The sequence below is a fragment of the Canis lupus genome, chromosome 18, assembly GCF_011100685.1.
Source record: "Canis lupus familiaris isolate Mischka breed German Shepherd chromosome 18, alternate assembly UU_Cfam_GSD_1.0, whole genome shotgun sequence".
Lineage (NCBI taxonomy): Eukaryota > Metazoa > Chordata > Mammalia > Carnivora > Canidae > Canis > Canis lupus.
The window spans coordinates 53,018,623-53,044,614 of NC_049239.1; the positions used below are offsets into that span (position 1 = coordinate 53,018,623).

Consider the following 25,992-nt stretch of genomic DNA (forward strand, 5'->3'; position numbering starts at 1 on the left):
CTTAGCTTCAGTTTTCTCCTTAGTGAATTGGGGATTCCATAAGTTTCCTGAGAGGGTTGCTGTGGGGATGAAGAGAACATATGTGTATAGTACCCTCTGAGGCCTGGCACATTTTAGGGGTTCAGTAAAGCACTCCCTCTTATGCTGGTGCCGTCAACAGAACTCTTCTGGGGCTGGATCCTCGGTGGCCTCTGGAGGGTTCCCCAGGCCCTGCCCATCCAGAGCCTGTGACCCCAGGTCCCAGAGGTTGCTGAGACTGACTCTTGGCTCCCCTCTTCCAGGCCTGGGTCTCTGACTTTCCTCTCCTGTCCCTCAGCTCCCAGCCCATCCTCTACCCTGACACCCACACACTCACGTTTCCTTAGTAAGTCTACTGTGATTTGTCTCCCTGATCTCTTTCCATACTCATCACTCCCAAAATATAGTCCAGACTCCCGCCTTCACTCCTATGACTTCACATTCAGGCCTGACCAACATGGGGCCTATGAGCTGCCAGGAGAGGCATGTTGCTACCTTCGTCCAAGAGCCCCGGGGACCTGCTCAGTGCTGAGCATGCAGGGAAGGGGAGTCTTGAGGCTGGGAGTGGTGGGGCGTGGTGAGGCCAGACTTTCCTCAGGTGCTAGGCTGGCTTCCATGGGCTTCTCTGTTGGTTGTGCCCTAGAGAGGTCTCTAATGGCCCCCAGCTTGATCCTGGCCTCCTTGTCCGGTCCTGGGCTCAGTGGCCCTTGCACAGAATGGGTGCCCTGTAAACATTTGTGAATACTCTGAACGAACCAAAAGGCAAAAGGCACGTGTGCTTAGCGGAGATGCTCCCTCCAGGCTCTGCACCCCACCGAGGTCCCGACCTCTGAGTCTCAGGTCACTCTCTTGCCTGCATGTGGGGGGAGGCAAGCTTGCCCACCTCTCTGGGCAGGTAAGAGGGTCAGCAAATGCAGGACTGGGAGATGTGCGTTGTAAAGCTGTGAAGTGCCACAGATCTGGGGCGGTGGTGGTCACAGGTGGAGTTCTAGAGTGAATGGTTATTGCCTCCTAGTCGCTGACCTCTCCTCCTTGTCCCCAGGACCAGGGCACCGTGGGGGTGATCTTTAACGTGGGCACGGACGACATTACCATCGATGAGCCCAACGCCATCGTGAGCGACGGCAAATACCACGTGGTGCGTTTCACTCGAAGTGGCGGTAACGCCACCCTGCAGGTGGACAGCTGGCCGGTCAATGAGCGGTACCCGGCAGGTAGGCGGAGCCGGCGCGCAGAGGAGGCGCTGTGGGCGGGGCGAACAGGGAAGCCTCTGATAGGATCACTGGTTGCCGGGGGCGGGGCTAAGCCTCGGAGAGGCCACGTGAGAGGCGAGGCTAGTGGCGACCAGGACTGGGGTATGGCTAAAGAGAAACCTCGGGATTTGTGAGCAGGGCTGGACCTCGGTGTTGGGAGCCTGTCGGCTAGGAGGGAGAGGGCAGAGCTGAGCTGGGAAGGCCGCAAGGCCAGGCCCCAGGTAGGGGTGGGGGAGAAGAGTAGGGGAAGAAGGGTAGAAGTAGGGAGAGTCTGACACTATTGAGGAAAGGATGGGTTTAGAATTGAAGGACAGGCAAAAATGGGAAGGCAGATGCAGAAACCAAAGAGAGAAGATCCATAAGTAACCCAAGATCTATCTTGGCAAGGAGGCAGGCCTGATCCCAAGGACAGGACCAAAGAATGAACCAAGGTCTTTACAAAGAGCAAGTCAAAGATCCATTATCAGGAGTTCTAGATAAAGGAAGAAAAGTGACCATAGAAGCTTAGAGAAAATGAACCCCAAAGTCTCAGAGAATAAGGGACACAGTCAAAGGGAGAGAATGCCACGTGATGAGAGTGCAAGCACATTCCACAGACCTTCTCTGGGAGTCTCCTAGGTGTCAGGCTCTGAGGACACAGGGAAGCAGGACATAGCCTCTGCTTGCAGGGAGCTCACAGTCTAGGAGTGGGAAGCCCGGGAATGCAAACAGACCTGGTTCCACAGTGTCACACAGTGTGACAGCTGTGGTGGCCCAGGATAGACCAAGATTCTAAGGAGCAAGGGGAAGGAGAGGATGAGGACATGGGAAAAATGAGGAGGCAGAGAAAGAGCCTCAGAGTGCGGGGGAGCCAGGGGAGGAGTGATAGAGAGATATGGGAACAGTCACTGGGACAGGAGCAGAGACGGAGGCAGTCCCGGAGTGATGCAGAGAGATATATGGAGATGTTGTGGCACAGACCCAGCCAGTGGGAGAAGAGGTGGACAGAGCTTCAGGAGGGAGAAGAAGAGAGCCCAGTGCGGGAGACTGAGAGGGAGGGGCAGGAGGGAACTGCAGAAATGCAGACTTGTGGAGGTATAATCTGGCTGAGCGACCCCACAGTCACACACGGGGGCGACCAAGGAGAAGGGAGAGCATCTGCAGCCTCACTCCCTCTCTGAGGCAGAAGTGACAGCCGAGGCGGGGGCAGAGTGGCTGCCCCACGCTGGCTGAGAAGGGTGTGGGCAGAAGGACAGGGAAAGGTGCAGGTGTGCAAACTCTCACAGGCCTGCTTACACTGGTGTAAAGATGCAGGTTTGTACCCCACAGTCTCTGGTGATGAAGAGAACCACATGGTCCCACCCTCCCAAAAAAAAACTACAGAGGCTGATGGACATATAGGACAAACACAGACACACAGATGACTACAAATACTCATAAGGTCAAACTGACATTGGAGAAAGGAAAGCCCTGCTGAGGGAGGCCTGCCTACACCAAGGTTCTGGGCATGTGTGGGGTCACTCAGGCACACAAACACTCCTGTGTGAAGTCTTGCGTGTGTGCAGGCCAGGCTGTGTAGGTGTGACTGCCCTACTGTCACCAGGCTTCTCTCTCAGCCACACTCATGTGAGGGCAACCTTTGTAGCAGTGAGGACCTCAGCCGAGGCTGAATGGGACTATACTGGGAGGACATGAAGGCTTCATCACATCAAACCATGACTTGGGTCCAGAGCTTCTTCCCATGGAGCCCATGCCTGCTCTCCTCTGCTCAGGGACCCCTGGCTGGGGATGGGGAAGACTGCTGGGTGTTCCCTCACCTGTAAAGCAGTGCCCACCTGTGTGCAATGTGAGGGCAGACGGTCGACGGAAGCCGAGTGTCATCCTGAGCAACACTGACAGGCAGGGTTGGCAGGTGGCATGGCCCAGAGCCTGGGCCTCCAGACTTTCAGGGAGCACAGAGACTCAGCTCTTGGATTCTGAGTCAGCAGGACCTGCCTTTTAATCCTGGACTGTCTACTGACAAGTTGTCTGGCCCTGGGTGAGTCATCCAGCCTCTCTGACTGTTTCCACCTCTGAAAGATGGGGATAATATGCACCTCATAGTAATATTGCGAGAATTCCATAAGATGGCCCAAGGAAAGCACTAGAATGACATGGCCTAGAGGAGGTGCTCAACAAACAGAACTTCTGTTAGAATTGTTATGTACTCCAATGAGGCAGATGTACATTTTTCCCTTCCTCTCAGGACACATACAAGGACAGATACAGGCACACACAGGGGGTCCCTAAAAGACTCCTGCCCTCCTGAATGTGCTCTGCGTGTGTGCTTCCCCCACCTTGCCCTGTATGACTCCCTTCTGGTCCCTTCATCTCTCCTCCAGTGTCTTCTTTGGTACCTCTCTCTCCCATCCCCAGGAGGGGGATGGCCTAAGCCACCTCTAGCAGAACAAAAAACACTGCTGGTCACTTGCCAGTCTCCCCTGCTTGGCTGGGGCACTCTGTGGGTAAGGGCCAGGGCTTCATCCTTCATCTTCAATACCCGGCACCAGAACAGAGAAGGCACTCAAAATAGATGTTTGTTGAGTGACTAAAAGAGTAAACAATCCATTTTTTTACTCAGATACTAGTGACTTAAATCTGTAGGGAAGGCAAGGGCTCGTTGCGTCAGAAGCACCTAGTCAAGGCAGCAGCCGTGTACACACGAACACGTGGTGTGCTTGTCCATGGGAGGTGTCCATGGCATGCCCAGGGCCCAGGCCTCACTGGAGGCCAGCGCAGCTATGCAGTGTGAGATGAGCAGGAAAGCCCCCCCGCCAACAAGTTATTGAATATTGTACATGGTTTCAATGGGAGAAGTGGCCAGATTCCCAAAGGAAATCATTTCCATTTCCACTGCTACAGACTGGGATAATCCACAGTCCATGGATGCAGATAGGAGCATACCAAACTCCTAGGTGCACACACACACACAGTCTTCCTATCTCCAAGGCCTGGACAGTGGTGAGTGGAGAGAGGGACAGGTAGGGATGAGAAAGGGTGGGGTTAGGAACTGTGGGGAGGAGCCTAAAGCAGAAAGGGTAGTGAGTGACAAGGCATCAGGAACTGGACTAGGTCCCTGGGGCAGAAATGAATGGGGCAGAAATGAAGGGACCTGAGCAGAGTGGAATCTGAAGGTCTTGGAATGGGGCTGGAGGTGGGGGGGATGGCTGTGGGAGAGGCAGAGAAGGGCAGAGGGGTGGGTGGGGCTGTGGGTGGCGGGGTGACCTGTAGCAGTGGTAGGCAGAGGGGATGGTGGGAAGGGTTACAAGGCTGTGGTGATGGGCCCTTTGGAGGAAGGGATCAGGGTGGAAGCTCGTGGGGTAGGGGTGTGGGGTGAGCTGGCAAAGAGCACAGTGGGGAGCCAAGCGCAGAAGGGAAGGGGAGCTGAGTGCCTGGAGAAGTGGTTTAAATGTTACTGTTAAGTGCGAGTGCCGGGCCACCCCCTAAATGCCGCATAAACCCCACTTAACCCATCCCTCCCACTTCTAAACCACCCTCTAAACTCAGTAACCAGCCGGGCCACTGACCCCTCCTACCCCCTAACTTAAACCCGCTAAATGCCCCTCCCTGCTCCACTGCCCCACTTTGGGATGGGGAAGGAAGGTGGGCACAACAGCTTGAGCAAAGATAAACCTGTTTAACCTCTGACCTTTGACCTTCCAGCTGCCTTTTCCTTTTCTGCTACTCCCTGTCTTTTTCTTTGGGTCACTCGTGCCCCTAGGGTGGGGCTGGCTCTGGATGGGAGCCTAGGGAGGGGATGGGGAGGATAAGGGACCCAGCGCTGCTTCTCCCGTCTTGGGTGGACCTTACCCCCTTTCTGGTGGATGTTGCTGCCTTACCTTGAGTCTCCTGAGAAATGCGTAATTACTTTGCTAACTCCTTTGGACTTCGTCGCCTGAGAAACCTACTGTCTTTCTAAACTTTTCCAAGGAAACTTTGATAACGAGCGCCTGGCGATTGCTAGACAAAGAATCCCCTACCGGCTTGGTCGAGTAGTAGATGAGTGGCTGCTCGACAAAGGTAATTAACCAGAATTAATTAATTAATTAATTAATTAACTTTAAAAACAAGATCTTAAAGGTGCAGAGCTCTCTCTTTCCCCACCGTGCCTTCCCCATCGCCCACCCCTTAGGGAAGGGACTGATCATCCCACCAGGATGCCCCCTTCCTCTCTAGAGACAAGAGTCTTCGTCTTTAGAAGTAGAGGGGTGGTTTGGGACTGGGCTAGGGTTTTGCTCAGAAGAGGTTTCCAAACCCCGAATGGGCGAGGGTGATCCTTGAGATTGTCCAGTTGAGACTCCTGACCACCCTGGTAAAGCAGGCTGGAGGGCAGATCAGGAGCGGGGTTTTATAAAGGGCCAGCCAGAGGGCCACAGTGCATTGAGAAGCAGGAAGCCTTTGGGAAACAGGAAGTGCTGATCCTAGGATCCAAAGGGAGGGTGGGAAGGCTTCACTGGGGTCATTAGAGGAGGAAAGGGATGAGTGGGGGGCCTTACATCCTACTGGAAAGACCCCTCTTTCCCAGGGGAGTGGTGGTGGGGCACTGTCTCTGGAATGGACTCCTGTTGGTCTGGAAGGCCTCTCAGAAGTAACAGAGGCGGGGGTAGGAGGATGCTAGGAAGGGTGTCCCATCCCACGGGGGTTTCTGTGCCTACTGAGCTGGTGAGCAAGACAGAACAGGCTAGCTGAGTGGCTATGTGTAGTGAGGCACTGCTGGGTGTGAGGGAGAAGGCCACTTGTCACCAAGGGAAGTTGGGGCCAAGGGCAAAGCCATCCCATTCCCTTCGGAGAGGGGGCGAGCTCTGTACCTCTAAGGCTAAACTCTAGGGGGGAAGTAGAGCTGTTAAACCCCTATCTAACCAGCTGATAACTGTGCTTTTAAATGTCCACTGGGGCCTGCCCCAGCTAAAACCCCCAAATGTCACCTCCAGCCCCTCATACAGCCAGCGGGGACTAAACATGCTGATAACCAGATGTGATAAATCCATAACAAGACAAAAAGTTAAAGGGACTGTAACAGACATCGCTAAAACCTACAGCCCCCAGCCGCACTGGGTTGCTCATTCCAGCGGGGTGAACTTTAACCCTTTGAGGAGTTCATTGTGGGTGGGGCCACAGGGGCCAAGTTCGCTGACCTGTGTAGCTTCCTCTCCATTACCCACCTCCCTCTCCTAGAATCAGAGAGGCCAAGGGAGCAGCCTGGGCTGAGGCTGGGACAACTTGTGACCCCCAGGCAGGCAGAGCTGGACAGGCCCAGGGCAGGGTGGGTGGTGGTGGGGCTAGTGGCTCAGGAGAGGTTGAACCCCAGCTGTCTTTTCCTAGCTATGGGGTCACGCCTTCTCTCTAGAGCCCTATTTCCTCTTCTGGAAAGTGAAAGATTGGGCAAAACGCTCTGGTGTTTCCCAGAGGTGGAAGGAAGAGCTCACTTCCCCTTCCAGAAGCCTTGTTCCCTCCTGAGAAGGACAGGGAAAGTGAGCCGGCTGGCTCAGCCTCCCTCCTGGAGGCTGCCGGGAGAATGAGAGGAAGTAAGGAGCAGGAAGGTATTTAAAAACAAGATCTGGGCACTCTTGGAGGGATTATTTTACAGTCAGCATCTGGCATGTGGTAGGTGCTCAATAAATATTTATTGAATGAATCAATTTCCAGTTCCAAAACATATCCGGTGAAGCCCAAGTCCCATGAGATGCTTCCCAAGAAAGAGATTTGTGGTAAAATGAGCTTGGGAAATGCTGAATCCTGTTTCTTCCTCTTGGAGATAGATACATGTGGACGTTGGTTTAATAAAGGCTCTGAGAAGTCCTGTGAGAAAGAAACCTGTCATTTAATTGTGAAATGTTTGCTTCCCAAACTTGTTCAACCACTGTGAGCCTTCTCCTCTTCATTTTCTCCTAACTTTTATGCCTGGGAATAATCTCTGGACGCGGTGGTCCTCGGGCACTCTCTGGGTCTAGTATTCCAGCTGCTACTAACCAGTGCTCAGCTTTTGTGGACGGAGTAAGGTGCTGGGCACTGGGAGGGTGCTGGAGGAGGAGAGGCTGAGCAGAGGGCCAAGCAGATCCCTGCCTCAAACCCCCTGCCATGGGTGGTCATTGGCTACAGGCCACACAGATGGTTGGATGGCCCAGGGAACCTGTGTTTCCAAAGAGGGAGTGGGTTTCACAAGTTGGACTATCCTCAGCCCAGGTTTTGGGGGCAGGGCTTACAGACACCTAACTCTAAACCAGATCTTTAACGAGACACTAACCAGAGGCTAACAAGGGCTAAGCCAGGTTTTAAACCCCCCAGCGCCAGCAGCTGAAGGTCCAGGGGAGCAGGGGCGATGTAGTGGTTCCTCTGTGCCCCTCCTCCCCAAATAAGCAACACCAAAACCAAAGTTAAATCTAAACTTAAACATAATAAATATCTTTTCTAAAAACCAAACCAAAGCAACAAACTCAGAGGGTTAAACCGACCCCCGGATCCACTAAAACCAAAGAAAACAGCCAAACCCCACCCAGGTGGGAATTCTGAGGTGTCACTGCTGAGTGGCGGGGGGGGGGGGGGGGCGAGATTGGAGCTGGAGCGGTTTTTTGGCTGTCAGCGAGCGAAGCAAGGTCCCTTTAACATTTTCCATCTGTGTGCTTGCACATCCTGGCGGGGAGGAAGGCCTCTGCTGTCCAGGGCCTGGTCCCCTGGCAGTGGCTGGGCCTTGGAGGGGGAGGTGGGGAGGAGAGACGGGAGCCTGGCCAGAGGTCGGAGGGCTTGGTGGTGGCTGGCAGGGCAGAGTGAGGCCTGCGTGGCTGCTCCCACCCTCACGCACGCCAGCCCTCCCCCCACGCACCATCCTCCCTGGCACCTTGGTGTCCCTCCCTCTCTGCTTTGACACGCACTGACCACTTGGCCTGGCAGTCTCCTTCTCTGTCTCTGTCTCTTTGTCTTCTCTGTCTGCTGCTTCTGAGGGCTCTATGGCTCAGGGCTGGACACTGGGCGTGAGACGTTTGGGGAAGCAGAGGGAGAAGATGGGGATCCAACTGAAGGAAGGGAAAGAAGGGGGGGCGACGCCCCTGGAGCAGGAGTGGAGAGGGGGATGGGAAGGTCAGAGGCTTGAGCATGGGGGGAGGGGGGGCTGGGCTCCCTCCCTTTCCAGCCCTTGTGTGCCTTGGGGGACCCGCCCCCTCCGGGGTCCCTACCTGGCTGGGCTAGGGGCTGTGGCTGACAAGGACTTTCCCTTTGGTGTCTGCCCCCTCCTCGTTTCTCCAACCCCCCACCCCCTTTGCTGGTTTCCCTCTCCATCCTCTTGCCTTCCCTTGCCTTCCCTCTGTTCTCCCTGTCCCTTTCCAATCTGTCCCCGCTGCCTGTCCCTCCCCTGTCTGTCGCCCCGCCCCCGCCGATTCCCCTCCCCACCAGGCCGCCAGCTGACCATCTTCAACAGCCAGGCTGCCATCAAGATCGGGGGCCGGGATCAGGGCCGCCCCTTCCAGGGCCAGGTGTCCGGCCTCTACTACAATGGGCTCAAGGTGCTGGCGCTGGCCGCCGAGAGCGACCCCAATGTGCGGACTGAGGGCCACCTGCGCCTGGTGGGGGAGGGGCCATCCGTGCTGCTCAGTGCGGAGACCACGGCCACCACCCTGCTGGCCGACATGGCCACCACCATCATGGAGACCACCACCACCATGGCGACTACCACCACACGCCGGGGCCGCTCCCCCACGCTGAGGGACAGCACCACCCAGGTGAGGGTCTTGTGGGCTGATGGATAAGGAGTGAGGCTTTGGCAGGGTCGGGGGTGGGGCTGATGTCTACACAGCAACTGTGGCACCCAGGGGAGGCTCCGAGGGGTCTGGGGGCATCCTGGAGGCTGCTGTATCATCCTAGTGGTCACGGTGGTGGTTCGGGTAGGGGGAGAGGTCTCCTTTCATGATGTGACCTTTGCCTTGGTGGCCAGGGGTGTTGTAGATGGGAAGGTGGCACTATTTCCAGGGGCCTTCCCAGTGTGACAGGGGAGTTTGGAGCTCCAGCCAGACCAGGCAAGACCACCTAAGAGGGAGGAAGTCTGGACCGGGGTGAGGGTGAAATGAGCTGGTCTGCCGGCCCCAGAACGGAGGCCAGGCCCAGTGGCGTGCGGGGAGCGAGCGGCAGATGGATAGAACCAGGGTGGCATCGCTCTGGCGGGGCGCATAGGTGAGAGCACTGGGGGTGCCTAGAGGCTCAGCTGGGGGCTGGCGGAGGCCCCGGAACAGCATCTGCCTGATTCCTGGTGCCCTTACAGCGGGACGGCAAGCCTCCTACCTTCTCGCATCTTCTCCTCGTGACTGTGAGCAGGTGGCCCACCTAGCAAGCCTCGTGTTCTCTATGTCTAGTGCCTGAGGGGCTGTTGGTGTGGACAGTTTGGTGCTTTACCCTTCGCCCTGCCTGCCCCACCTGCTCAGGGGCTCTCTCTAGATCAGGGCAAGCCTCGGGGATTTGAGTTTATCTTCTCTTGTATCTGGATGGGATTGTACCTGGGGAGTGAGGCTCTCATGGGGCAGGACAGGCCTGGCTGTCGTGATGCCGAAAGCCAGTTGACCACATGTGACTTACAGAGGCAGCTCGGGGATCCGGCTGAGTTTTCTGGTTGTCGCCAGCAAGGACTGTGGCCCAGGGAGGTCTCATACCTGGCATGGTAGACCCACCACCCTCCCAACCCAAGCTACTTCTGTCCCTCATCACCCATGGCTGTTGAGCCTCTGTGCCTAAAGAAGACTCTGTGCTCCCAGGGGGAGGGGGAGGTCTGGAGGCAGCCTGGGGAGCAGGTCCCAACTCTACCACTGGCCTGCCTTTAGCGTCTGGAAGTGAGGGCTGGATTCCATGAGGTCTAAGTCCACTCATCCCTGCCAGTCTGTGCTGTAGGGGGCCTGGCACCAGCCAACAGCCTCGTGCAGGTGAGAGATACAAGTCTGAACCCCCTTCCCCTTTGCCTTCACTGCCAAGAAAAGCAAGGGGACCTGATTGACAGGCCTTGCCCCAAGGAGCAGGGAGCCCTGGGAGAAAGGCCTGGCCCTGCCCAAGGTTGGGCACTGATTATGCCCTGTGCCCAGAGGCAAGAAGGGCCAACCAGTCTCAGTGGGAGGGTGATGGGCAGACCATCCAGGTGGACGGAAGGGCTGGGGCCTTCAGGGTCACAGTTGTGTTGGGAGAACCTCCCCAGGAGAGGCTGGTGCTGAGGGGGACAAAGATGCTGAAGAAAACCAGTCTTCTGAAGATGAGGGTGGGGTGGGGGGTGGGGGGTGGAGAAGAGGCACCATGTGACCCTTTCACCTCTACCCCCCAGACTCCTCCCATCCTTGGTCTTTGGGAACTACACCCTGTGGTCTCTCAGGCTCCATTCCTGCCTGGACTCTGGGTTTCCCTCCCTGGGTCTCTTCCCTAACACACCCCGAGCACACTCCCCTCTCTGTCCCCTTACATTCACTCATCTTGGGGATTCTCTTTCTTTGCAATCAGGAGGAGAGAAAATGCTGACAAAGTCGGACTCCCGTTGCCATGACAACCACAGCCCTAATTATTGTGTGCAGCCTGGTTCCGGGCTCTGGGAAGGGGGTTGGGAGAGAGACGAGGGTGGTGGGGTAGTGAGGTTGGATCCAACAGCCACCTGCCCCCCCCAGGTCCTGCTCCCCTTCTCTGCCTGTGCTGGCCTCCAGAAGCCCCCATGCCTCATCTCATCTCCCCCATGCCCAGACACCCCTTGCTCTAGCCCTGCACCCCCAGGTCCAGTGTCCAGTCTCCCTTGCTTCCTAGAAATAAAAGGCATAACATGTGCCATCTCACTGACCCCAGGGAGCTGTGGGGGCTGCTGTGGGGGCTGCTGCAGGGCAGGCTGTGTCTTTGCACAGTGGGGCAAGGGAGGCCCCTCGATCACCTAGACAGCAATGGGAGAACTGGGGCATGGACCAAGGTGTATGTCTCAGGCCAGGACCCATCTTCTGTGTAGTCCCACACCCCAAGAGGTGGCTTTGGGGCCTCCTGACCCACCCCCGAACCATTTCCTCCCCCACCCCTCCTCTCGCCCACAGAACACAGATGACCTCTTGGTGGCCTCTGCTGAGTGTCCGAGTGATGATGAGGACCTGGAGGAATGTGAGCCCAGTACTGGTGAGTGCCTTTCCCCCCTCCCCTGCCCCGGGCCCGGGTGACGCTGGTGGGAGGGGGGGCGACCATCCCTGCCACTTGGCCCAAGCCCAAGGGGCCTGCTGCCAGGCCTTAATTTTCCCTGATAGCTTCCTCTGTCTTCCTGCAATTCCCCTCCAGGTCCCTCAAACTGTCCCTCTGGCAAGGCAGTTTCTGGCCTGTAGGTGCCCCTCTGAGGTAGTGAGATCCTTAGCTGGGGATCCTGGGGTTGAGGGCCAAGGAATCCTGGAAGGAAAGAGGGAAACTTTTCCCTAGAAAGAGGAGTAACTGCAGCTTCCATGAGTCTTCATGGGGTGTGGGGTGGGGATGGGGGGTAGGTGGGAGAATGCAGGCCTAGGAACTACAAATCCCAATGGCTCTTGGTCCAAAACTACAACTCCCATCAGTCCCTGAGGCCTGATTTTTCCCTGGATATCTCCTGGATCCAGAACCCTCCTTACTCCCTGTCTCAGGGAGGCAGCCAGACAGACACTCTGCTATGGCTGCCAGGCCAAGCTGTGGTGGTTATACCACACGGCAGCTCTTTGCCAGGCAGTCTGCAGTGAAGAGGTGCCCTGAGCCAGACCTGTCCCTTGGTGAGATTGGGACCTGAGGTCTGGTCTAGATTTCTAGGGGAGCAGCTGCTATAGCAGGAGAGCAGGGCTGGGAGGGAAGGCTTCCTGGGGTTGGCATTCCAGGCCTCTGCTGGATCCTCGCAGCTGGAGAGAAGGGTGTGGCCCCAGAGAGAGATCAGATTGGTAAAGGAAGGGTGGGCCTTGAGTGCCAACTGAGAAGTGTGGGGTATGGAGTGGCACAGTGGGTGCAAGGGCTGCTTACCTGAGCAGGTTGAAGGTGGCCAAGAGGAGCCGGGGGAAGGGAAGGCCTGAGGAGCTGAGGTCCTGGTGCTTACAGCTGGCAGCAGGAATGGAGGAAGGAATAAATGTGGCCAGATTTCCCAGCAAGGAATCATGGGACTTGGTGGTGGCCTGTATGAGCCTGTGGGAGTCTCATCCCTGGCTTGGGTTTCCAGAGACTTCTCCCAGTTACTTTGCAATGGTGGCACCTGGGCTGTTGCTACTGGAAGGCTGGAGGTTAGGGCAGATGTCTGCAGGGCTGGGGGAGGTGAGGTGGGCTGTGTGACTGGGGCATATCTTGTGAATCTGGCCTGGGGAAGCAGGGGCGTCTGCCAGTCCCAAAGGAGATGCTCAAGCTGAGGATAGGCTGCAACTGTGGAAGGAGTTTGGGGAGAGCAAGAAAAACCCTGGAGCCTTAGGGCAGGGGCTCCAGTTTCAGAGACCAGGGGCAGAGGCAGTTCTGGGGCAGGGGCACCCTGACACCATAGGCCAGAGCTGAAGAGGGTTGTTTGGTGGTCCTGGGCCCCGAGGCACTTGGAGGAGCTGCAGGCTGTTAGGTTGGAAAGGCCTCCTCATCCATAGCCAAGAGCTGGTGCTTTCTGGAACAGACGCCCTCCACAGTGGGGAGGCCCCTCTGCTGGGGGGCCATCTGGCTCCATCTCACTAGGCGATCTCAGCTCAGGGATGCGCCTGCACTCTCTGCCATTGCTCTGGGAGGTTCTGGGCATCTGGCAGCTTCAGTATGGCACTTCCCCTCGACCCTGCTTTACCCCTCTAACTAGTCAATACTGGGGTTTCCTGGAAGTGGAGGCAGTGTTTCTAACCCAGGCCTGCCAAAAGTGGCTGTGACCAACGGCCCCATGAGGGCCCTGGGATAGGACTCTGGGGACAAAGGGCTGGCAGGTCATGAGAGAAGGGCACTTGGCCCCCTCACATGTGTTTACACACATGTGCTCACTCTGAGAAGAGGCTGTGGGGTGAGAGGAGGGGTCTGCTCTCCCCAGGCCCCATGGAGAAGAGTGTTGGGCCAGGATTGGTGTGTAGGGACATGCAGCACATCCCGGACTGTACCAGGGCCACATGCTATTCCACCAAGGTCCTAGCATCCCAGCCCCAACCTGGAGTCTTATCAGGGGCCTGGCTGTGGCACCGAGTGTGTACACCTACTGGCCAAGCTCCCCTAGGCTGTGTGGGAACAAGGGAGTGAGGAGGATCTGAAGTCTGTGGGTCAGCTGCCCTCCCCCAATCAAAGGGCCAAACCTATGGGGGGAGGATGGAGGGTGGAGGAGGAATAGAAGCTGGGGGAATAGGGAGAGGCTGCAGCCCGGCACCCAGCTTTAAAAATAAGGACAGAGGGCATGCTCAAGCCTCCAGAGGAAATCTTGCAAAGCCCCCGGGTCTCCCCAAGGTGACACACATCTGATTTCCATATTTGCGCCATTCTGAAATGCTTTAAATTGGATTTTTATCCTGGTGGGAGGCCAGGCAAAGACCAAGATGACTCCAGAGCCCCTCAGGCTGATTTAGACCATGCTACCCCCCTACCTAGAGGGAAAGGGGACTCCAACCAGGGGCCCTCTCATGCCCCTGATGCAGGGAGGCTTTTTCCTCTGGTAGAGGGCCAGGCCTCCTTGCGCTCCAAGGTCAGTGTTAGAGGTGAAGGCAGCCTGGCTGGAGACAGTGGCTACCCAGGGGCTGACTCCAGGGCATTTGCATCCCTCCCACCTGCCAGATCGTTCTCCCTGGGTCCCGATGTCAAGCCTGGGATCATCCCTACTCACTTCGACCCTTTCTCTTGACTTGGGCACCTTCACAGATCCCAAGCCCCCCTCTTTCTCCTCCTCGCAGCTTGGTGAAATCATCATCCAACATGGTTATTTCACCTGAGGTTGGAAATCCAGTCAAAGAAGGGTATTGTTTGATAGACACAGTGTTTAAATTCTTTTGAGTGGGAATGCCTTGAGTCGGGGCGTGCTCTGCATAGTGGGTAATGTCTCACGGTCTTACCCAGCCTGACCCACACATTATGTTATGGGCCTGGCCCCTGCAGGGATGGAGTCTGCACCCCTTGAGGCACATAGGAAGTGCACACACACACTCAGATCCACGGAGGCATACATTTATATGCAAGCACACATGTCTGACCAGAGGCACACACACATATATCCATGCACATACATTAATGGATCTCCCAGCAAGCTCACACATGCCCACTTGCTTGCGGGTGCCTACCTGTTTGGACACACAGGGTTTTACCCTTACATATGCTTGTCACACAAGGTGTCTTCAGCCTACTGAGGCACGCTCACACACACTTACACTTATACCTATTGAGGCACAGACCAATGTTTAGGATCACAAGCACATGCTCAGAGGCACCCACATATTTCAGACAATCATGATGCGCATCTATGTACAGCGTGAGCTTGTCCACACAAGTCTTCTGACTCCCAGGGTTCCACGTTCACAGTCGGCTCACAGAAGCACATACATGTGTACAGATCCACCTGCATAACACAAGTGCTCTGACCGTCCTCCATGTGTGCTCAGACTTGCAGATGCTCACAGATGTTTCAAAAGGACCATGTACACATGTTCAGAACAGGCATGTACTAGGCATAGGCACACATATATACGCATTTGCGTGGGTTCAGAGAAGCACATGTCTGTGCTGGGGCTCCTAGAAGTGCATGTGGCACAGCTCCAGCCAACTATACACTCATGTTCAGACCTGTGGTATCCTGCCAATAAGTTCACTTGCACCAGGATGTACAAACGGCTCCTCAAAGGGATATCCTTGTGGACCAGCAAGTGTGCCCATTCCAGAGGCATGCCTGTGTGCACACCAAAGGCACCCATGTGCTGAGATCCACAGGGTACATGTGCACACATTCTGAGGTGGGCCGTGTGGACCTGGACCCAAGGGGCCATGCACATTCACACATTGGTATAGATCCACACTGGCACCCCTCTCATTGCCCTATGATGGGGGGCCCTTGGAGGCCCACCTTAGCCCAGACCCACAGATGCTCATTCTTACATTCATACTTATGTGTTCAGAGACACACACATGCTCAGACACACATATACACACACATATACACACTCAGATTCACACACATGATTGGAGTCATACGCATGCTCACACCTCTCAAGTCATACAGACTCATACTGAGTCCTACAGTGACTACACGCGCACACACACAAACACACACTTATGTCTACACTGGCCCACCTGGGCCCTCACAGGTACTGATGCACTTACTCATGTGCTCAGATGTCCACATGAGCTGCACATGAGAGGGCTCACATTCTCAGCCAGCCCCTCGGGCCATACAGACATGTTCAGACCCAGTAAACCGTCTGCCTCCCTGTGAGCACACACAGCTATTCAGACCCACAAGTGTACACACATGTGTACTCAGATTCACATACTCCCACATGTGTTCAGACCCACAGAAGCAGCTCATGCACTCACCCCATATGTGTGCACCCCTTGTGAGGCTTTGCCCCCATGCACACATACACGAGCCCCTTAGAAGCATTCATAGGCTTAAGTCCACAGACTCACAGACACACTTGCTCAGACATAGCTTTTAGCTCAATCACAGAGGCACAAATGTTCGCATTTTGCAGCATTTCTTAAGGTAACACTAAGTGCTATGATAGATAACCTCCACACCACCTGCAGTTTAATACAAAGAAATGTATCTGTCTTTCATGTAAAGTTACAAACCAGTGTTCTTGTTTGGTGGGCAGCTCCTCTGCAGGTGCTAATCCAGGGCCTTGTCCACTACCATCTTGAAGCTGACCCATCCTCACCAGGTGATATCCCCAGTTGTGGTGGAAGTTGACCAACAGGCGAAGTCATGAAGGGGTAGGCTCTGTGGGCCAGGCCCGTGAGGGAGACGCACACTGCTTCTGCTGCCTCTGCCCACTGCTATCTGGAGCTCCCCTTCCAGGACGGCGGGGATGGGTGGCCTTGCTGTGTCCTCAGGAGGAAGAAGAAACAGATTTTTTGCCCGCTGTGGCCTTTGGGTCACCAACAGTGCACTTCACTTTCCTGATACACACAGAGCACAGCCACCCCTCCCCGAGAGAGGCATCCTGAAGCCTCACCCAGTCAGAGCAGTCATCGCAGATGTGAGGATGTCTGGCAGGTGGCTGCCCACTTGTCGGGTCCAGACTGGCTCCCAAGGACCCATATGTGGTCTGGATCCCCATGAACTAAGAGGATAATTGATTCTACTGTTCACACAGCTCAGCACACACTCTGAATCCAATGGGGGGCCAGAGGCAGCCACCACAGTAAAAACTCTAATTCAAAAAAGGGAAAGATGGAAGGAGACACACAGAGGCCTCTAGTTCTAAGCATTGAGGAAATTCAGTCAGCATACATTATATGAGACTCCGGCCCTGCACTGAGACTTCACCTCTGCAGTGGTCGAAGTTTCCTCCTTAACCCTTGCCTCTACTGTCTCCAAGAAACCTCCTCTTTTTTTTTTTTTTTTTTAAGATTTTATTTATTTATTCATGAGAGATACAGAGAGAGACACACAGAGAGAGAGAGAGAGAGGCAGAGACACAGGCAGAGGGAGAAGCAGGCTCCATGCAGGGAGCCGGACGTGGGACTCGATCCCGGGTCTCCAGGAGGACACCCTGGGCTGAAGGTGGTGCTAAACCATTGGACCACCCAGGCTGCCCCCTCTTCTTTGTTTGTGGCTGTGGCGCTGCCCCGTGTGAGGCTCTGCCCAGTTCTTACCCTCCATGGCCATCTCTGAAGTCACTGTTGGGAAAATGTCCTTCTTGGGGGCCCCATGGTGTTGACACTCCATTTCCTGCTCCTGCATATTTGGGGGTCCCAAAGGCTCAAGCCGTCAAACTACACCTAGCATTCTTTCCTATACATACTTGTCAAGCCCTTTATTTCCTTGTTTCTCTGATTCCTTGCCGGTCCCTTAAGTTTGCAGTGACTATTTTGAGGGCATTTGAAACAGTAGGTGGGGAGGCCACACCCCCATCTGATCTGATCTTCGAGGCAATGGCTGATCCCTCCTTACTAGGGGAAGTTTCACTGGGTCATTGTCTCTCAAAGCCTTTTGGACCTCTCTTGTGATTGACAGGCTGGAAGCAGTGGCTCCTTTGACTACTTGGCAAGCCCCACATTTCCGGGCTCTCTCTGTTCCCTTCTCTGCTTGCAAACTCACCCACTCTTGCCTAACTTTGTCTTGTAATATGTTACTGAAAGCCGGCATTGTCACCCTGACTTTCTGGCATGTTCCTTTTGTGCCTCAGCCTCAGCAGGCACATGGCCTTCCCTGTAGGTCATCACCAGCAGGGTTGGAAACAGGTAACCTGCCACTGCAATTTATAGTGCTTCATCTTTCCAGCTGTTTTCCTTGGATTGTTATGTGGAGGCTACCGGCTTTTGTGATGCGCATTTCTAGTGCAGTATCTGTATTAGTTAAGGTAACATTTGTTTCTGTAACAGATAACCCCCACTCTCAGTGGGCACTTCAAGGCAGGTTTCTCACTCAGGTGAAGCCCTGCCAGGGTGCTTCTGGTCAGCAGGTGGCTCTGCCCCGAGGGGTGCTTTGGGAATCCAGACTCCTACCATCTTATAGCTCCTCTACATTCAACATGTGGTTTGCAAGGTCACCGGAAGGAGGAGAAAGAGCATGGAGGATCGTACACAGGAGACTTCTGTGGGCCAGTGCCCGCAGTGCCCACTGCTCAGTCCTATGGCCACATCTAAATGCAAGGGATGCTGGGAAATGTAGTCTCAGTGCCCAGCAGAAGGAGAATGAATTTGGGGAAAGGGACATTCACAGAGGCCTACCTCATGCTCAGACCCACGGTGGCACACTCACATGTTCTCAGTGGCCTTTGGGTCACAAACAGTGTATTTCACACTGCACACCAGGCTCAGAGGCAGGTGGACACACACACAGCCAAGAAGTTCACTTGCATGCACACGTTTGTTCAGATTCCTGGACACGCACGTTCGTGTGCTCAGATTATCATGCTTTGTGCACACATACACATAGATTTGGAGATATATGCCCAGGTGCACAGAAACAGACTGAGGATGTGTTCTTCTGCGTGCACACACACACACACACACACATGCACACACATGACACACCTCCACCTGACCTTGAATTCACCTTGATGTTTGCTGTTGCTGAGCTGGTGTTTCCAAGTGGGGTGGGGCACCTTCCTTCAGGCCACAGTACACAGTTGCACAGGTGGTTCCCTGCTGGAACAGGTGAGTAAAGGCTGAAATCTAGCCGGTGTTCTCTACTCACCAAGCCACGTGTCCTGGTCCTGGGAGCAGGGCTGCTGCGTTCCCAGGACGTAGACAGAATATCTCTTTTCTGATTGTGTACAGATACCATTTGCCAAGTCATGCACCTGAAGGGCGGTGGCCACACTGAAGGGTTGCATTTTTTCTAACCTACAGGAAATGCCCTGTAGGCTAATGACTTTCTGGTCCGCAAAGCTGAGGCAGGTACCAGGTACTGGTGGATGGGCCTCAGCCTGCTGATTGCTTAGCCTCAGACACTCCATCTCAGTTCCCGATGCTCCTTGGAGGGTGGGTACATCCTGCTTGGGTGGGAATGGGGTTCTTGGGTAGAGGTAGGGGAGTTAGGGGAGCTGGGGGAGGAGGGACTGGGAGCTGGAGTGGGGAAAGGGTGCTCAGGAACAGCTGGTGGTCTGCTTGGCCAGAATGGAATTATCTTTAGTAAGTGGGACTGACATGCCCGGACATTCAATCTCAGAGTGGAGGTGGGTGGCATCTGTGATAAATGCACCTGTGAGTACTTTCCAAGCACTGGAGCTGCCTGAAGTGGGGGAGGGGAGGGAAGTGGCTGAGGCTCTTTATCAGACTCCCAGGGGCGCCCCATCCCAGGGCGCACCCTTGTAGAGCTGAATCTGAAGTCCTGGGCATCACTAGTCCCTCCAGTACCCGGTAGGAAAGGCAGCCCAGGGAGGCCCCGATTGGACTTTCACAGTGAGGAGTCTCTGACGGGTCCTCCTCTGCCCCAGACCCTGCTAACTCCTTACCAGGGCAAGCTTGCCTGACCCCTCTTAGACCAGTGTATGACCCCAGGATAACCCAGCAGCCGGTGTTGCATGTGACTTGGTGGCCACAGATCCCAGATCTGTGGGCTTGGGTGAATATAGGGGAAAGGAGACAGTATGTGGTCTTGGCAGCATACTATCTTGGAGAGAGCAGGAGCTGTGGGAGGCAGAGATGGAGGCTGGTGTAGAGGATGTGAGTGAGCACAGGACACCCTCAGGAGATGCTGTCAAAGCTGTGGACAGAGAAGGGCCCAGGGCAAGCTCCCAGAGAAGCAGAGGATGCAGGGACGGGACTAAGACCCAGATATAGAGGCCAGGACACAGCTGGAGTTCAAGGGCAGGGATGAGTCAATGTGACCAGGCTTGGCAGGGCTCTGAAGCCTAGGAGAGACTGCATGTGGGAACTTGGTGGGAGGGGGGGGTGCTGTGTGCCCCAAAGACCTAAAGAACCAGGAATTGGGAGGCAGATGGTTATGGAAGGCTCAGGCTGGGCAGGATTTGTCTGTGGCTTAAGGCCTATAGCCCCCCCAACCCTTCCTAGTCTATCTGGGGGTGACAAAGAGTAGAGAGACAGAGTCTGTGCCCTGGTTGGTCTGATCAGCCCCTCTAGGGCATGACATGTCCCAAGCAATGGACTCTTCCCTGGGCCCTAGCTTTGAGCAGCTAGCTGAGGGCCACAAGCCTGCCTAGGACAGCCTGATCCTGAAGCTTCCAGGAGCAACTGGTGGCCTCATGTAAGAGCTAAGGTAGAGATGACTGTGGGTGAGAGCTGGGTGCATGGAGCAGGGCTCCCATCAGGCTGAACTCAGCAGTGCCTGCTGCCTGTGGTCCAGGAGAGGAAGGGCATTCAGAGCCCAGCTGCTCTTGCTCATGAGAGGGGCTCCCACCCCACCCCACCCCCAGATACTTGGCTCAGAGGAAATGCTTGATGAGTATTCTTCTCCTTCCATTGGTCAGAATACAATGAGCCCCTCCTCTGTGCCAGGCCCAGGGCTGGGTGCTAGGGAGACAGGCAGATGGGCCTCAAGGCTTCCCTGGCAGTAAGCCCAAACCAGAAGCCTTCCTGGAAGAGGAGATTATTTGGCTGGACTTGAAGGATGAGTGAGATATGGGCAGGGGCAAGGTGTTCTGAACAGAAACCAAAGGTCGGAAAGAGGGCAGGTGGTATGAACCAGCAGGGAGGGGACCGCTACCATGATTGGACATAGGCTGTCAGTCTCCCCCCAAGAGCTGAGAGCTGAGTGTGCCCCTTGCCCAGGGACCAGGGTGCTGGGCCATCCATGCTGGGTCCAGGGCTCAGGAGGGGATGAGGGGATAAATAATTCATCCTAAGGCTGCAGGGCTGTGGAAGCCAGGCTGTGGCCTCACCCTGGGCCTGGAGCCCAACACCCTAATTTTATAGATGAGGAAATGGAGGTCCAGACAGTGAGAGAAGCTTGTCCACAGTCATAGAGGAAATAATGACAACAGGTCTGTGGCCTCCCAGGTTCACAAGCTAAGACTCAAGCAGATGACTGCAGGCATGGGGAGGATGCACCATGCCTTTCCAGGCTCTTTGTGAGACTTGGCTCTCCCTTGGCCTCTGAGGACCACAGCAAGGACTGGATAGTCCATTCATTCACCTTCCCTGACACACCTAGTGACCTTGGGAAGTCCTGCCCACCCCAGGCCTTGACATCCTCTTCCATTAAAGGCCAATGTTGGATGGTCCCAGCTCCACAGAACATGCTTGTCTGCTTTTGGTTCAGTTTCTCAGTGTGGCCAGGTGCCCCGGGGCTTCACAATCAGGGGTGCAGGTGAGCCCTGGGAGATTGGAGCATGGTGGGAGGAGCAGCCCGAGGAGCTCGGCAAGGCTACAAGTTCAATGGCAAGATTTTGGCTGTGGCTGGCCAATGTGGCCAAGGACAGCTCTTCCAGATTGCTGGGGCTTGGGATCCAAAGAGCAGAGTGTTTAAATAGCAAGCACGGAGACTGGAGGAGGGCTCAGGGTGCAGGGAGCAGAAGAGCTGCAAAGATGTGGCAGCGGCACACGGCTGGCTTGGCTGCAGCGAGGCAGGCAAGACCTGGTAGCGCAGCCCAGGGACGTTTCCATCCCTGGGAGGGGGTAAGGGATTGTGGAGTCTTGAAAATCACACCCTACAGAAACCAGGGAGAAGCACTCAGATGGGGGCAGGGCTTGGGTAGAGGGAGAGCCAGAGAAGAAATTTCCAGCTCCAACCAGACCCAGAGGTGCCCCTCTAAGAAGACGAAGCCCTAGAGCCAGACTCCAGCTAGCCTACCCCACACCAGTGGGCTTACCATATTTGGAGAAGGGGCAGTGGATTGATGGGAATTGTAGTTGTTGACCCAGGGCCTCATGGGAATTGTAGTCCACACCCCTTCGAGGGCTAATGGGAGTTGTAGTTCTCACCCTTAGGGGCTGATGGGAATTGCAGTTTATGCCAAGGGTCCCTCAGTTATCAGACCTAGGGAGAGAGGAGTCCTAATCACCCCCACCTCCCGCCCCCCAAAACCTTCCCCACTAGTTCCCCTCCCCCTCCCCTGGGCCCTGTATTAGCAAGTGCTTCCTTCCCAGATGGCTGTGTATGTATTTTCTTTTCTTTTTTTGCTTTCTTCTTCTTTCCGTTGTTTTATTATTGTTTTAACAATAATAAGAGGGCCAGAGGCAGTCAAGCCCTGGTCAGGTCCTGGTGGCCCATGGGGGTTCTGGGGAGGGGGAGGGGGGAAAGCCAGTGGGGGTCAGAGGTGGAGGGTGAAGAAAGAGAAAGCTGAAAGGGAATTAGAGTTAGCTCAGGACTCAGGCATTCCTGTCCACTTCCCTCCCTCACTCCCACCCCCTCCCCACTTCCCCACCTCCCTGCCTCTACATGGCTTCTCACCACCTTGCCCAAAATCCTATGGGACAGGACCCTTCTCCAATGTGTGTTTCCTCCTTGCCCACTCTTCCTCATGGACCTTGTCACCTCCCACCTTCAATTTCTTGTCTTCCCATGGCCAGCCTGCAATAAACCTTCAAAGCTCCTTCCCATGATCATCCCCTCAACTCTTCTCACCCATGTAGAAATTCCTACCTAGCCACCAGTCATGTACCTCTTCTCCCCACCCTCCTTCCCACTGCTCCCCACCCCCAATGCACGCTGACACCAAGTGGTGGTATGAATTTCTCCATGCCAGCCTGCACTGTACAGATTTTAGCTTTGTGTTTAATGAGGGGGAAGAGGGCACAAGTGAGGGAGGAGAGAGAGTATTCAGGAGGAAGCAAGATGTCCAGGGAGAGAAAAGTGAGGGAGGGAGATACCAAACAGATAGACAGAAAACGTTGTACGGAAAAGTTGTTTTTTCTTATTTTTTCCGGGAGAACCCGCTTACACAGCTCTGTTTGTAATTTTTTTCTTCATGCTAAAATCACACGGCCTATTTGTTGATGTAAGTTGCCTGAATTCCGTGGTATGCTATCTTCTTTTTTAAAAAAAAAAAAAACAAAAGCAAAAAAAGAGAAAAATCTAGAAAAAAAAAAAAACCCTAAAAGATACTGTTGTTAGGTTTGTTTAAATGCTGCTCTTGTATCTGTTTTTAAACCTTAAACCAGTAGAGTTTTTTTTTTTTTTTTCCATTTCTTTTCGATTTCCTTTCCTTTCTGTTCCTTTTGGTTTCTTAAGACAAACAAAAGACCAAAACCCAGTGAGCCACAGAGCCCGTGCGTGGGGTGCCCAGGGCATCTGAGCCGCTGCCCGCTTAAAGCGCAGTGCTCCGGCAGGCTGGCGGGCGGGCCCGGCCCGCTCTAGTCTCCGCCAAAGCCAATTGGAACCGATTTGGGTGTGTGAGGCTGTTGTTTCTCTCTCTGTGCCCGCCGCCTGCGCCCTGGGCCCTCGCTGACACCCTCTCTTCTCTCTTCTCTCTCTTGTTCTAGGAGGAGAGTTAATATTGCCCATTATCACGGAGGACTCCTTAGACCCCCCTCCCGTGGCCACCCGCTCCCCCTTCGTGCCCCCACCCCCCACCTTCTACCCCTTCCTCACGGGCGTGGGCGCCACCCAAGACACCTTGCCCCCGCCCGCGGCGCGCCGCCCGCCCGCCGGGGGCCCGTGCCAGGCCGAGCAGGACGACAGCGACTGCGAGGAGCCCATCGAGGCCTCGGGCTTCGCGTCCGGGGAGGTCTTTGACTCCAGCCTGCCCCCCACGGACGACGAGGACTTTTACACCACCTTCCCCCTGGTCACGGACCGCACCACCCTCCTCTCACCTCGCAAACCCGCTCCCCGGCCCAACCTCAGGACAGATGGGGCCACGGGCGCCCCCGGGGTGCTGCTGGCCCCCTCCGCCCCGGCCCCCAACCTGCCTGCGGGCAAAATGAACCACCGAGACCCGCTGCAGCCCCTGCTGGAGAACCCCCCCCTGGGGCCCGGGGCCCCCACGTCCTTTGAGCCGCGGAGGCCCCCGCCCCTGCGCCCCGGCGTGACCTCCGCCCCCGGCTTCCCCCGTCTGCCCACAGCTAACCCCACGGGGCCTGGGGAGCGGGGCCCGCCGGGCGCGGTGGAGGTGATCCGGGAGTCCAGCAGCACCACGGGCATGGTGGTGGGCATCGTGGCGGCCGCGGCGCTCTGCATCCTCATCCTTCTCTACGCCATGTACAAGTACCGCAACCGCGACGAGGGCTCCTACCAGGTGGACCAGAGCCGGAACTACATCAGTAACTCGGCCCAGAGCAATGGGGCGGTGGTGAAGGAGAAGGCCCCGGCCGCCCCCAAGACGCCCAGCAAGGCCAAGAAGAACAAAGACAAGGAGTACTACGTCTGAGCCCCGAGCCCCGGCACCGCGCCCCACTGCCAGCTGCCCCTCTCCGGGGACAGGGGCGCCCCGGGAGGACGGTGCGCCCTCTCCCTGCCGGCGCTCTGGGGACCCACTCCCTGGCTGCCTCAGACTTCTCTCACGAAGAGGAAACGCAAAAAACAAAACAAAACAAAAAAAAACAAAAAACAAAAACCCGAAAAAAAAAAAAGAGAGAGAGAGAGAAAGAACGAAGGAAAAGAAAAAAGAAAGAAAAAAAAAAAATGAAAAGAAAGAGAGGGAAAAAAAAATTAGGAAAGGAAACCCCGTGCTCTTCCCCTTCCTCCTGCCGCCCGGGGCGCGCGTGGGCGTCCGTGCGTCCGGGGGCCTGTCTGTCCCTCAGCCCTACGCCCGCCCCGGGCAGGGCACGTGCTCACAGCCCTGGGTTGATTTATTTTTTTAAGGTGTGTGTGTGGGGGGGTAGTTTTATTTTGGTGGGGTTGGGCGGAAAGGAAGGCTGGGGGTTTTGTAAAGTGTCCACTCCTCATCCCGTTGGTTTTCTCCACTTTTCCTCCCTGCCTCTGGCCCTCCTGCCTTCCTTCTCTTCCCAGCCCTCCGGCCCCCATCCCAGGCTTGCTGCGTCTCTCTGTCCCCACCCTCTCCACTTCTTTTGTGTGTGTCTGGTTTCTCCCTTTCCTAACTTTGGGTTTCCAGAGTCGGTGGGAGAAGGGCGGGTGGGTGGGCCCAGCGGCCCAGCGAAGGGGGGTGGGGAGCAGGGGCGGGGCAGTGGGGTGGCCCCCTCTGAACGCCCGACTCTCCCATCTAGGAGGAGGTGCTGGCCTGGTGCCGCCCAGGGAAGGGGCTCCTGCCGGGGAAGGCCTGTTCTGTTGTGTGCCGCCGGGCAACGTGCATTGATGGGGGCGCTGCTGGAGGAGCAGGGGTGGGGGGCGGGTGGGAGGGGAAAGGCAAATGCAGATATATATTAAAGACAAATTATCTAGATACCGCGAGCAGCAGCCTGTGGCACCCGTTGGGCGCGGGCACCGGGGAAGAGAGAGCCGGGCTTTGCCCACTGACTGCTGGGGTCACTTCTCTGCCCACAGGCTCCCTGCTCCCCCAGTTTTTTTTCTCTTTGTTAAAAAATGTGTCTGAGTCTTGGAAAACACCCCAACCCCGGAAATGTGTGGGAAAAGAAAACAAAAACTTTCCAAATCCAACGGTCCCGTGCAATTTTTTCAGGGTGGGTGCTGGTGGGACGTTGGTCCTGGCTCCGAGGTGGGTTTTGGGCCCAGCTTGCTGCCCATGAGAGCTGGTAAGTAGCCTGTGAAGTTTTGGGCTGAGCGTGGTTTGGGGCTGCCGGGGGCGCCTTGTTTTTGTCTCAAGCCTAGGTCCCTCCTGGCCTAAGGGTGGGGCTGGGGGCGCCGTTGGGGCGTGGCCCTGGTTGAGCCCGTCCACCTGGTCCGCTCAGCAGCACAAGCCGGAGGCAAGAGCGCTGTGTTGCCCCCTAGTGGCTACAGTGGGTCTCTGCCTCTGGGGGCCGCTTGGGCCAGGCTCTTGCAAGGGCACTGCCCCTGTTACAGGCAGCCCTTGGGGAAGGTGGGGTTCTTCCTGGGTGAAGAGAGCTTCGGGAGCTGAGTCCACACTCACCCCCAGTCTGCCTAACTCCAGAGTCTCTGCTTTCTCTGCATCCCTAGGGATTTGGTCGCTCTGGTCTGGAGCCCTCCCACCCCCACTCCAGTTCACGCTGGCTGACTGTGGGTAGCTCCTGGGCTGCAGGTGGGAGGAGAGCCTGCCCTCCGGCGCTTGCTCCTTCATGGAGACACTGAACAGGCCCTGGTCCCAAATGCCCTGAGACCCTGGTCTGTATTTGC

At 55.8% G+C, this 25,992-nt stretch overlaps 1 protein-coding gene across 11 annotated transcripts in view; it reads left to right on the plus strand.

Moving 5' to 3' along the window:
• Positions 1–24,353, plus strand: part of NRXN2 (neurexin 2) — a 96,920-nt gene extending 72,567 nt beyond the window's left edge. For 5 of the 11 annotated variants that reach the window (XM_038564086.1, XM_038564087.1, XM_038564094.1 and 2 more), the window contains 5 exons: positions 1,061–1,232; positions 5,220–5,309; positions 8,676–9,001; positions 11,321–11,399; positions 23,265–24,353. In XM_038564086.1, coding sequence (XP_038420014.1) covers positions 1,061–1,232; positions 5,220–5,309; positions 8,676–9,001; positions 11,321–11,399; positions 23,265–24,151 — 1,554 coding nt within the window. In that variant the 3' untranslated portion in view covers positions 24,152–24,353. The remainder of the gene's footprint in view (positions 1–1,060; positions 1,233–5,219; positions 5,310–8,675; positions 9,002–11,320; positions 11,400–23,264) is intronic. The other 6 variants (XM_038564089.1, XM_038564090.1, XM_038564092.1 and 3 more) reach the window with 3 other exon arrangements.
• Positions 24,354–25,992: the final 1,639 nt, after the last annotated feature.